General features: G+C 46.3%; 1 protein-coding gene across 3 annotated transcripts in view; it reads left to right on the top strand.

The window, feature by feature from the left end:
* Positions 1-12,293, top strand: part of mrtfab (myocardin related transcription factor Ab) — a 49,077-nt gene extending 36,784 nt beyond the window's left edge. The window contains exons 7-20 of one of the 3 annotated variants that reach the window (XM_078290625.1): positions 261-422; positions 1,615-1,778; positions 2,326-2,463; positions 3,130-3,201; positions 4,240-4,424; positions 5,247-5,418; positions 5,823-6,221; positions 6,375-7,472; positions 7,776-7,982; positions 8,116-8,232; positions 9,145-9,285; positions 9,461-9,550; positions 10,579-10,639; positions 10,734-12,293. In XM_078290625.1, the coding sequence (XP_078146751.1) occupies positions 261-422; positions 1,615-1,778; positions 2,326-2,463; positions 3,130-3,201; positions 4,240-4,424; positions 5,247-5,418; positions 5,823-6,221; positions 6,375-7,472; positions 7,776-7,982; positions 8,116-8,232; positions 9,145-9,285; positions 9,461-9,550; positions 10,579-10,639; positions 10,734-11,329 (3,602 nt within the window). In that variant the 3' untranslated portion in view covers positions 11,330-12,293. The remainder of the gene's footprint in view (positions 1-260; positions 423-1,614; positions 1,779-2,325; positions 2,464-3,129; positions 3,202-4,239; positions 4,425-5,246; positions 5,419-5,822; positions 6,222-6,374; positions 7,473-7,775; positions 7,983-8,115; positions 8,233-9,144; positions 9,286-9,460; positions 9,551-10,578; positions 10,640-10,733) is intronic. The other 2 variants (XM_078290627.1, XM_078290626.1) reach the window with 2 other exon arrangements.
* Positions 12,294-13,112: the final 819 nt, after the last annotated feature.

Below are 13,112 nucleotides of genomic sequence, written 5' to 3'. Positions count from 1 at the left end.
GGAGGATAAAGGCAACCTCTTCCATGTGACTGGGTTTCTGAACAAATTTAAGTATGCTTCCTTCTGTTGTTATTGATATTTTCATGTGTATTGGGTTAAGATGTAATAGTTTTTAACTGCACAGCACTGCTCACATCCGTGTAAAGGCAAATTCTAGTTTGACCTGGTTGTATCTTCTTCTCACTGTGGATCTAAATAAAGCATCCTGTGTGTGTGTGTGTGTGTTTGCTTCATGCATGTTGTGCTGCTGTCCTCCACAGAGACGTCTGCAGAGCCGTCCCTGCAGGCCAAGCAGCTGCAGCTGAAGCGCGCCCGGCTGGCCGACGACCTCAACGACAAAATCTCCCACCGGCCCGGTCCCATCGAGCTGGTGCACAAGAACATCCTGCCTGTCGACTGCACTCTGGAGCACTCTCTGCTGGGTAGGGACGGGGAGGGACGCACACACACACACACACACACACACACACATCCATACTCACAACATTCAAACAACCGAACACTTCTTGGTACAGGAACGGACGCACAAAACAGCCAAACACACACCCAGAGATAATCGTTAAGGATTTAAGTCCACCACCTCCACTAGAGTTATGTGTGTGTCATTTTTTTACACATTTTTTTTTTTTTTTTACACATTTTTGTTACAGTCAAACACACACACAATCACATGGACACTTGCAACATTCAAAAAATCAGACACTTACAGTACAGGATAAAAGTCAGATAAAACAGTCAAACATATTCACACACTCACACACACACACACACACACACGTGCGCACGCATCCAGGCTTGCAACATTCAAACAAGCATACACTTGGTACGAAAAAGTCCAAAGCCACACTTCACATTCAAACATGCAGTGCACTTGTTGGCAAATGACACACACACACACACACACACACACACACACACACACACACACACAGCATTCAACAATACACACGTCCAAACTTGCAGCATTCATAAAGGTTTGTCCACTCAAAATGAGTTGGGCAAACAACCACACTGAAAACTAAACAGCCAGGAATCTACACTTGTAATATGCTGTTGCTAAACTACCATACCATATGGTACTGCTATGGATTGCGTAACCATACACACGCACACACACACACATTCAAGATGCTCACCAGCTGCAGGTTGCATCACATCCTACCTTAGGCTTCAGACCGCAGAACTTTTCACCAGTCATTCTCTTCCAGCAGTGTCACAACATCTATGTTTGGACATAGTCCTGTTTTGAAATGCTGTGTGACATTCTGTGTTGTATAACTTCTCCAGGATTAGTCACTGCCATTTACCAATCTGCTGTTTGACTGTGTTGCTCATTGTGAGAAGGGCAGGAAACAAGGCCGGGAAAATTCCCAAATTTACAAGACAGTGTCACTGTTTTACCAGCCAGTCCGATTTTTAGAACAGAGTAGGACACCAAGTGATGCCTGGTTACCTGCCACAGTGGCTAATAGAGGTCACAAACTTACCAGCTGCAACCAAATTGTATCATTTGGTTGGTGTTGATTTCCCATCCTGATTGTGAATGTGATTGTATTGATAAATCAACTTTTTCTCCTACTGACCACACTGAACCTTAATCCTGTCCTCTCACAGATTCTCCAAAGGGAGCCGGAGGAGAGAGCTCCTCATTGGACGAAGACAGCAGCGATGCCCTGTCACCGGACCAGCTCACCAATCACGACTCTCCGCTGGGCGCCGTCCCTCAGCTGTCGCCCTCTGACATGCTCACCCACAATGGGAACATCTCCCCCACACAGGTACCAGCACAGGACACCAGTGACTACCATTTTAAGCAAATTGAGTCAAGTTTTTACCCAAATCAAACTTAATATCAGAGGCCGTCACTTGAAGTTGAAAAATTGGGTTAGAGAGGAAAGCTTGTAACCGGAGGATCGCTGGTTTGAATCCCAGCTTGGATGATTCAGGCAGGGGAAGTGAACAAGATGAACTGTCCCCTTCCTCTACAACTACTATTGGTGCTGAAACCATTGGTCGATTAATTGATTAGTCGATCAACAGAAAATTAATCGATTATAATTTTAATAATTGAGTGAATACTTTGGGTTTTTTGGCTGCTCCATTTAAAATGTCACTTTGGGCTCTGGGAACTTGTGATGGGTATTTTGTCATTATTTGTTACATTTTATCGACTAAATGATTAATAGTTAATCTAAAAAATAAACAACAGATTAATCGATAATGAAAATAATCGTTGCAGCCCAGAGTGCATATTAGTCATGCATGATACAATAGCTGGTCAATATAAACATGATCTCACAACTAACTAGTGTAATGTTGTCTCAGTTCCTCACCCAGCCCCCTCCCCCACCTCCCCCTCCTCCTCCCCCTCAGATGAATGGTTCAGACTCCTCCCCTCCTCAGAAACTGACCAATGGGATGACGGCCTCGGCGAACTCCCGCCCCGCTACTGGACACGCTAAGGTGAGAAGCGTTGGTTGGTTTGCTCCGTTTTACCCAAACTGGCTACCATGGAACATTTGCTTGTAAACATCCAGTAGACTGAATGGCTAAATTTGATCTTAGGCGTCGGCCTCACGGATCCGTTGTGTTTGTCCGTCTCAGTGAGCGCTGTCTGTTGTTCGGACCTCCGTCTGTCAGGTTTTCATCCGTTTTGACAGACAGAAACTTAAACCCAATTGAACTTTTTTCTGGACTGATGGATTCCTCACCATCCGTTTAGCCAATCAGAGGCATTCCTACATTTGTTTTGGAAAAAATAGCGGCGATCACAGAAACAACGGTCCGACCAAAACAAAGATAAAAACAGAGAAAGCCTGGTATAACTTTGAGGTGACTGTAGGCTTTCCAGGTCAGTTTCTTTTTTAATTTATACTGTATAGTCTGTTTCTTCTTGTTTCTATGAAGAAACCCCGTGATGAGCAAAGCCTTCTTGATCTGTTTGCTCCTTCCAGACCAACGGACAGAAATCTATCTGTCAGTAATTCTGTCCGTTTTCTGATGGATCAGTGTGGCGGCCGCCTTAATCTCTATTTGTGGACAAGCTGTAACGGGCCAACTTTCTCCTCTTTCCCCCACCTCCATCCATTTTAATTTGCTTCCTTCCTTCCTCCTCTCCCTCTCTGTCAGCAGTCTCACACTAAGCTGAGCTCAGATCGTCCTCCCCAGAGGCCGAAGAAACCCAAGGACAACAAACCCAAGGTCAGCAAGCTATTTTCTTCTCTTTTTCATTTTAACCAGCAGTGACACAGTATTTACGGCTCTGACTGGGCGCAACGAATATATTCTGCCACACAAATGGGGTATAGAGAGAGATGGCGGATCTGGAGTGTCGTCAGCACATCGCTTCACACTGCTGCATGATGGCAGTTAGGCTTGTAAGAGTGATAGAGATGGAAGGTCATGACTCATCCAGTCCGTTAAGTTTCTCCCAAAACTAGCTGAGAAATACTAAAAGGGTGACTCCACTTATTTTCGCAAGAGCCATGTACAGTGCTCTTATTAAAGGAAAAATCCACCATTAAACATTTTAACACTGTTAAATAAAACAGCTGTTAGTGATGTACTTTGCACTTCTGGGTCCATTTTGTTGTTTGGTGTGTTTATTTGTTAACTGGCCAAACACAGACAACAAGAGAGATATTTCCAGCAGCTCCAGTGGAGTTTGATATCAGAAAATGTTTCAGCGATCTAAAACATCAGCGGTAAACGTCAGGTTTTGGTGTCAGTCCTTCAGAATCAAAGAGCAAGGGCTTCTTTCTAGAGCCGCCATTTTAAATTAACGTTGAACAGTCATACAGGGAGAAATCCATCGTAGAAGAGGAGAGAGACCAGTTTCTCCACCCACAGGAGCAGGAAATAGACCAGCATGCAATGCAGCTACAAGACGTGTAGTGTTTTGAGTAATGGTTTCACTTTTTCTCAACTGGAAAGACTCGCTCTCTTGCTGTTACTATGCTGTCACGATCGCTATCGTTCTCTCCACCTACATGTACTGAATGAAACAAGTTAACGCCTGATCTCTGGGGTTAAAAGGCATTCTGGGAAACGTAAGAAATCACTAAGTGAAGTAGAAGTAGACGAGGCAGGTTGAGGGAAAGTGGGTTCACCTAAAAAAAGAAAATTACAACACTTCATCATAAAATAACTCCTGAAATTGAGATTGATTGATGATATCTGACAGTGTAAGAGGATTTGAGGGAGGATTTGTCCTTTAACTCTCCTGTTGTGACCCTGAAGGTGAAGAAGCTGAAGTACCACCAGTACATCCCTCCAGACCAGAAGGCAGACAAGGAGCCTCCTCCCCAGCTGGACTCCTCGTACGCCAAGATCCTCCAGCAGCAGCAGCTCTTCCTGCAGCTGCAGATCCTCAACCAGCAGCAGCAGCACTACAACTACCACACCATCCTGCCGGCCCCGCCCAAGTGAGTGTCAACCATGAGTGTGTGTGTGTGTGTGTGTGAATGACTGATTGTGTGAACAGTCGCATCGTCATCTATCTGTAGTCCTTCTTCCTCCATTTATAAACCACTAACCTCTGATGTTCATTTCTGAAGCACCACCTGCAGGCAGTTCTCATTACGACTTCCCTGTTCTTCCAACCTTTCTGTTCCTTCCACATTGGTGGTATTTTGGATGTGTGAGATGAAAAAAATCCTGTAGTCAGCTGCTCCAATCAGATGTAATGTGTAAAATCGCGAGAGTCAGTCCCAGCAGCAAAAATACAATGAAACATAAAACCTCAAATCTGATCAAATATATGTAGTACAGCCGAGGTGATTAACACTAGAAAAGTCAGTGGATTTTGGAAGTCGAAGGAACGGACCAAAAAGCCGTCAATTGAAGGGAATAAATATAATTATAACTACTATTTCCTTGTGTGATTGTGGAAATCTATCAACACTGGGTTGTACAGAAAGTGGTATCAGTCTAGGAAAAGTCATGGAGGGACATTTTGGAAACAGATTCAGTTCTAAAATTCATCAATTTTACAGCACTTGGCCTTTCCAGTGTTAACCCACTAATTTATGCTTTTACTGGCAGTAAATTTGCATTGAAGTGTGTGGTTCCCTGGTGCCAAGTTTTGTTGGTGAGTGTGGTTTTAAAGCCACGCCCCCTTCCTGACCCTCTGGTTTGACTTTTTTGTATCTGACATCTAAGAGTGTGTAAGTGAATGTAAGAGTGCATGTTTCACTTTGATGCAAGAAGGAATATTCATACTATTCTGTTTTTCTGTCTGTCCTCAGACCACCAGCTGAGCAGCCTCCCTCAACCAACTCCGGCCCCTCCCCCTCCCGCAGCGTTCCCACGACGACCGCCCCGGTCCCCTCCAATCAGAGTGGGACCGGCCGTCAGAGCCAAACCGCAGTGGGAGGAGCCAAGCCTGCCGCTCTGCCAGCCAACCTGGATGAGTTCAAAGTAAGTCCAAACACAGAAGCTTTTTGCCCGAATTTAACTTTTTGGCTCACGTGTTAAGGGCTGGTAAACTAAAACAATTACCTGCCAAGAATGATTTTTCCTGGCCAAAATAATAAATGTACATTTTTTATTGAAATATATCATCCTACCTGTTTTCAGTGCCATTTCATGTATAGAGTAGTTTCAAAGTTTGAGGAATGAAAATGTTATCATCTCAAAAAGTTATAGTTAAACACAAATTTTACTTGCATTTGCAGCTTGGTGGGTGGTCATTTTGGACCTTCTTTCCCCTCACTACACTGACTACTTTTCTTTTTCTGTCTCTCTCCTATCAATCATTTTTCACTTTCACTGTGATCTAATACTTGCTGCTGGAGTCACTGATCCGGTTTCTCTCCCTGCAGGTCGCTGAGTTGAAACAGGAACTGAAACTGCGCGGTCTGACCGTCTCCGGCACCAAGAACGACCTCATCGAGAGGCTCCGCAACTACCAGGAGCAAAACGGCATCGCCACTGCAATTTCCAAAAATGGCATATCACATCCGAGCCAGCAGGGCGCGACCCCGGCTGCTAACACCAACACATCCACTCCGACCGCGACGACCACTCCTAACCTCCAATCAGGAGAGAGCGGAGCTAAGGTGCCTTCGTTCTCATTGGCTCAGACTGCTGTTCCGGGGCGGGTCATGCGTTTCGGCAGCACTAGCTCCAGCCCTCCGGTGTCGCCCACTCCGTCTGAGCGCTCACTGGCCGGGATGAGTCCAGATGAGACGAGCTGTAATGGAGACATGTTTGGAGAGATGGTGAGTTGGAAGTAATGTTTATGTTTCTTTGTTGTTGGATAGAATTCCTTTTAATGTCTTTCTGTTATGGAGGAAAGAGGCAAATAATTCCCTCCAAAGCATCTTCCCTCAAAGTTTTCCCTAACACCCTCTCCCTGTTGTGTCTCCCTTCAGGTGAGCTCTCCCCTGACCCAGCTCACCCTCCACCCCTCTCCCCAGCACCCGTCCAACATGGCTCCTCTCTCCCAGGTCAAAGAGGAGAACCATGGGCAGCTACTGAGCTCCTGCAGCCTCTCCAGGCTTTCGCCCTCCTCCGGCCAGCTTCCCAGCTTGCCTCTGGAGTCCCTGACCGGGGCAGCCATGGACACTTCCTCCCTGGACAAGGACCAGATGCTCCAGGAGAAGGACAAGCAGATTGAGGAGTTGACCAGGATGCTGAGGCAGAAGCAGAGGCTGGTGGAGACGCTCAGGTCCCAGCTGGAGCAGGGGAAGATGGCAGGGGGAGTAGCGGTGGAGAAGGAAGGAGGCGAGAGGAGCAGAACGACGGCCCCGGAGGTCAAACAGACTCTGATCAAAGCCTCGGCCATCCAGCCCCCGACGCTCCCTAACGGAATGCTAGTGAAGGTGAAGAAGGAGGAGGAGTGTGAGGAGGGGATGGAGGGAGTGACGGAGGAGGCCCAGACAAAGAAACCCGGCCAGCCAATGCAGTGCTCTCAGGAGACTCTGTTCAAACTGCAGCAGATCCGCCGGCTGCAAGTCCAACAGGCCGAACAGCAGAAACAGCAGCAGCAGCAGCAGCAGCTCAAACAACAGCAGATTCAGATACAACAGCAGAAAATGGCGGAGGCCAAGCCGAGCCCTCAGAAACCACCACAGCAGCAGAGCCAACAGAAGACAGAAGCCCAGATCCTACTCCAGCAGCAGCAGCAGCTGCAGCAGCTCATCATCCAGCAAACCCAACAGAAACAGCTCCAGGCCCAGCAGAAGCTAGCGCAGCAGAAACTGGCCCAACAGAAACTCGCTCAGCAGAAGCTCAACCAGCTGAAACAAACCCAAAGCCAGGTCCAGGTCCAGGCTCAGCAGAACCAGCAGAAGAACCAGGTTCAGCTGAAGCAGGTCCAGGTGCAGGTGCAGGTCCAGAGCCAGACGGTGGCCCAGAGCCAGACGGTGGCCCAGAAGCCTGCGATGAACCAAACCCAGCAGAGGAAGCAGCTGAGGGCGCAGCAGAGGCTGCAGCAGAAGCAGCAGCAGACGACGGTCACCACACAACAGGTACTGACTGGTTGGAGAGACTGCAACATATTACAAAGTCATGGGTCCAACACTGCCATCATCAACTGTGTCCTCTTGAAGTGTCTGGAAGCTTATTAAGAGCTTCATCTAAATGCTTAAAATGCAAACTGTAAATGAAAGAACTGCTACATACTCTACTACTACTCCTCTACTCTATATTCAGCAAATCCTGTGTGCAAATAATGATGGTGATAAGTTGAAGTTTCATTGTGTAAAGTAAGAAAATCTTCTCTTAATGACAGTCAAATAAACAATCTTACTCTGTTTGTTTTCCCTCTCCAGGTGACTCCAGTCTTCATCAACCAACAGAACGGCACACAGCTCCCCACTCAGACCATTTCATTAGACCTGCTGAAGGCCAATGGCACGCCCACCCTGGTCACCGACGGCAACGGCAACCACTACCTGATCGCCCTCACCAATCACACCACAGACGGACAGAACGGAGTGTCCTCACCGGGCAAAACCAATGGACGAATCACACTGCAGGTACAGCGAAAGTCACATTGTTTGATGGACTGCACTGGGTTTTTCTCAAGCATTAATAATACTGTAATGGTATAGTTAACTTCCCCAGGACGAAAATACAGACAAACTCATTCTGCTTGTTGTCGTCTTTCAGAGATTGCAGTCGACTCCAGGTAAACTCCCCAGCCAATCAGCAGGCGACACTCGCAGCACTGACACCCAATCAAAAGAGCCGTTACAGCCAGAACCTGTGAGCCAGCCCATCAAAAAGGTAGAACAAACACTCAGTCAGTACACTCTAATACATGTGACTGTGGAAAATACCATTTAGCTACTGCACATGCATGTATTATATTGTTTTTGGACATGCATGCAAGATATACCATGTATATGTAAGGGATGATGTACAGCAAGCTGCTCATTATCGCAAAATAAGACATGAAGCAGAGGGGTCTTGATCCAACTTTACCCCGCTTATTACATGACTACTTACCAAAGATATTAATCATTTGATGCAAAATATTGATTGTAGATTAAAAACAATAGGCAATAGCTTCTGTATCATGTTTTAAATAACTTCTGAGAACTCATTTTATAGACTTAGCTTTATGTAAAGACGTTTTGTTATTGTTTGTGACCTTTTATGACTCTTGCCTTGCTTTTTTATTTCTTAGCTTGTTTTTATCGCTTTTGCTGTCGATTTTGTTTTTTTTAATCCTCTATAAAGCGCTTTGTAACTGTTTTGAAAAGTGCTGTGTAAATAATAATTATTATCATTAAGGCAAGGCAAGTTTATTTATATAGCACATTTCGTACACAGAGGCAATTCAAAGGTATATAAGACATTAGATAGGATAAATAATAAAAAACAAGTAAAAAGAGATAATTAAGTGTATAAGTAGTAGTATCATTTAAAATAATTATATTACAAGCTAAAGTAATTTGCAAGCGTCTGCCAAAAAAAATACAAGGAGTAACATCTTTTTGCCACAAGGTGTCGCCAGTTAATTAGATTAGAAATCAACAAAATGGAGCGGACTTCTATGATCAGACGTGAAACAGACCTCAGAACGCCTTTATTGGCCAATCAGAATTGAGTATTCAACAAAGCTGTGTAATAACAGGTTATAGTTTCCCTGCAGGTGTGTTGTTGTTCAGTCTGTAAATATTTGTGGTCTCTCAGGGACAGAAGGCGGGTCTACACCTGGACACCAATGGCGTGCCGCAGTCCAGCCTGTCCGTCTCGGCGCCGCCCAGCCTGCAGCCGTTCTTCGACGACGCGTCGGATTGTGAAAGCCAAAGCACCATCATCTCCTCTCTCAAGGTAAACGCCGCCGCCGCCGCCTCCGCTCCTGTTGGGTTGATTTCACATCGTCATTTCATCTTCGCTGTTCAGTCAAGAAAAAAAACTCCTCCGTTAAACTTCATTGACTTTCTGTCCTTTCTCTCCTTGTTCCTGCTTTCTCTTTTCCTTCCATTTCATCCCTCCATCCTGGCAGAGAGAGGAGGTGTGTCCGCCTTACGACCGGCACACACTCTTCACCCCTCCCTCTCCCAAACCCAACTCTCTTTCCGCTCAGCGCCCCAAAGTACGTCCTCAAACGCCTCATTTTTTTCCCCATTTTTCTCTCCTGCAGTATTGTTCTTTTCTCTGTCTGTCCATCCATTTCCTCTCACTGAGCCGCGCATGGTGGCTCTTAAGTTTGACTTAGGACACAACATGAAGTCAGAATCAGCATTTTGTGTGGTTGGTTGCACGGACGTTGGGTTGGACTACTTGTGTGGTGCTGGAATGTAAAACTCTACTTCATCGTTTTTCATTTGGGTTTGAGTTAAAGGGAAAATCCATCCTGAGATACTGTCACACTGTTAGATATCATCAATCTGATGTTCAATGTATTCCAGGAGTTATTTCGTGATGAAGTGTTTTAATTAACTTTTTTGGTGTATCCACTTTCTTCAACCTGCCTCGTCTATTTGACTTCAGTTAGTGATTTCCTACATTTCCCAGAATGCCTTTTGACAACCCCCAGAGAAGGGGCATTAACTTATAACTGTGGGTTATATGTGTAGGTGGAGAGAGCATTAACAATAGCTGAGTGAGCGGTTTCCAGTTGAGAAAAAGTGAGTCATGCAACTTACTCAGAACCCAACCTGTCTCTCTGCTGCAGTGCATTCTGGTCTCTCTCCTGCTCCTGTGGGTGGAGAAACTGGTCTCTCTCCTCTTCTACGATGGATTTCTCCCTGTATGATTGTTGAACGTCTCTTGGTGCAAAATGGCGGCTCTAGAAAGAAGCCCTCGCTCTTTGATTCTGAGGGACTGACACCAAAACCTGACGTTTACCGCTGATGTTTTAGATCCTGAAACATTTTCTCATATCAAACTCCACTGTAGCTGCTGGAAATATCTCGTCACATTGTCTGTGTTTGGCCAGTTATCCTTGGGAAGAAGAAAAACACACCAAACAACAAAATGCGCCCAGAAATGAGTACATCGCCAGTAACTGTTAACAGTGTTAAAGTGTTTTAGGGTGGATTTTTCCTTTAGGTCTGTGTGTGTGTGTGTGTGTGTGTGTGTTTGACGGCTGCTAGATAACATTTTCCTCTCTGTCACCAGGAGAACGGCCTGAGCAGCCAACAGATGGACGACCTGTTCGACATCCTGCTGAAGAGCGGAGGTAAGAAACAGTTTAAGCAACATTCATGATGGTGAGAAGTCGTGAGTGTGTTGTCTCCTGTACTGACTGGATGTTTCTCTCTCTCCTCCGTCAGAAATCTCCGGCTTCAAGTCCAACCCGGACCCTTCCCTCGCCCACCTCCACTCCGACCCGCCCTCCCCGTCCTCCCCCCCCTCCCCGCTCCACCTGTCCCCTCCCTCCCCTCCGGACCCCGCCTCCCTCGCCTCGCCCCCCCGGCCGGACCCCTGCGGCTGCGGCGGGCGGCTGGAGGACTTCCTGGAGAGCACCACGGGCGCGCCGCTGCTGGGCGTGGAGGCGGACGGCGGCCTGACGCTGATCGACGACCTGCACAGCCAGATGCTGAGCACGCCCAGCATCCTGGACCACCCCCCCTCCCCCATGGACACGTCCGACCTGGGCTTTTCCCCGCACCCGGCGGGGCTGGACTTCGGCGACCCCACGCTGGACAGCATGGACTGGCTGGACATCTCCATGGCGGGGAGCGGCGGGGGAGGCGGCGGCGGGGGCGGAGCGGGAGGAAGAGGAGGAGGAGGAGGAGGAGGTGGAGGAGGAGTGGCGGACGGCGGGACGAGCCTCGCCCCGCTGGCGCCTCACACTCCGCCCAGCGTCTTCTCCGCCGATTTTCTGGACAGCACAGACCTGCAGCTGCACTGGGAGTCCTGTTTGTAGCCTGGCCTGCACACACACACACACACACACACACACACACACACACACACACACACACATACAGACGGACATGCGCTCGCTCACACTGTGTACAGGCTCCATCTTCATTTCACGCACACACACACATACCTTCTCTATGCTGTCTCTACCACTGCGGGGTCACTGGCACACACACACACACACACACACACACACACAGTTTGCCCTGACTCTCACTGACTGTTACTGTCTGCAGGATGAGGAAAACTAAGCAAGAAACGTAGAAATTTAATTCTTAGAATGGGCATTACTGGACTCAGTGGAACTCAAACGGACATCTTTGAATTTGAATTCTATGCGGATCGATTCTATGGACTGCTCTTAGCCAAGTTGATCAAACCTCCACCTCCTCTGTCCTGATAACCAGGATAAAGTGAACCAGTAACCAGCTGTAGGTCAGTGGAAAACGGTAATTTGAACAAAAACAAAACAGGCGGCACAGTGTGTGTGTCAGTGCCTCCAACTTTTGCACTTATGCTGAATCTGATTGGTTTTAAACGGGGGCTTTCCGGGTGAAGCTCGGGTCAGCGGCCGGATCTCACGCTGTGTTGGATGAGTGGCTTCACGAGAGTCGAACCCATCCTGTGGGATACGGATCGGCTGAGACCTGAAACCTTCAAAACAAGAGCGTTTGAAGTTGCTGTTGAACTGAATCAGTGGCAACAGTTTGATGAATTTGAAGCCTCATTGGAGGTTGGGTATTATTGGAGACTTTATGGTAGACCACTATGCATTGCTGTATATGGGGTGTATATTATCGATTGTCCATATGACTATTTTTCTTTGCTGGTTGCTTAGAGTGGAGCTAGCCGGCCGGGGGACAGCGGGAGCGGGCTTGGCTTCCAGACAACTTGGACCTTGTCGTTTTTTTAAGAAAAAAATGTAAAAAAAATAAAAATAAACATGCAATAAAAAGTCAAAGATGCGTCTGTTGTTCCTTCATTTCACACAGAATAGACTATCTCATATGAGTCAATAATTAGTTTATTAATTAGTCTGCTATATGCAATATCTCAGCTTGCTTTTTTAGTCTGGCTAAATTATTAACCTGCTCCTCATCTATCCTGATGGGATTTTAACCAAACCTGGTGATGCAGACAAAGATCACAAGAGGGCGCCATTGCAAAGAAATTCCCTGCTTTTGTCCATCTTCTGTGGGCCGTCTGGAGACCTGCAGAGGTGGACGCTGTGGAAGTGTCATTATGTTTGGAAAAATAAAGTTTTTCTTTCTTTTCAGCGACTAGAAGCTACAAGGAATGGCTAATTAGTTGTTTGAAAGAAACTACTCAAGAAAGTTGTCTGCAGTTCTAAGGCAGGTAAAAGTGGAAAGTTGTTTATTTAAAAAGTACTCAGACGTACTGAGTTACTTTTATATACAAGAGAACATTGTTATGCAAAGCAAAAACGATGAGAGGAAGTAGATTTCAAACTAGATTCTTTTAATTAAAAATACTTTACAAAATAAAGTGCATAAGTAAAGTAAAGCCATATTACTCTTCTCTATACTGCTTTACTTCCTCTCTTCTTTGTCGACTGATTGTTCGCTGTTAATGGCTTCACAATTATCCAGTATATAATGCAATGTGTATGGAAATCCTGCAAAGTCTGTACACTGTAATGCAATTTATAATGTAGTGAAGTACAATTCTTCAGTCAAAACCTACTTAAGCAAAAGTAAAAACACCAACTTCACCAGTAATGTCAGCAACCATACACAAGACAGAATAATCTCTCTCACACACAC

Source organism: Centroberyx gerrardi, chromosome 20, assembly GCF_048128805.1.
Source record: "Centroberyx gerrardi isolate f3 chromosome 20, fCenGer3.hap1.cur.20231027, whole genome shotgun sequence".
Lineage (NCBI taxonomy): Eukaryota > Metazoa > Chordata > Actinopteri > Beryciformes > Berycidae > Centroberyx > Centroberyx gerrardi.
The sequence above is the reverse complement of the archived record's forward strand: the minus strand, read 5'-3'. Positions and strand labels throughout refer to the sequence as shown.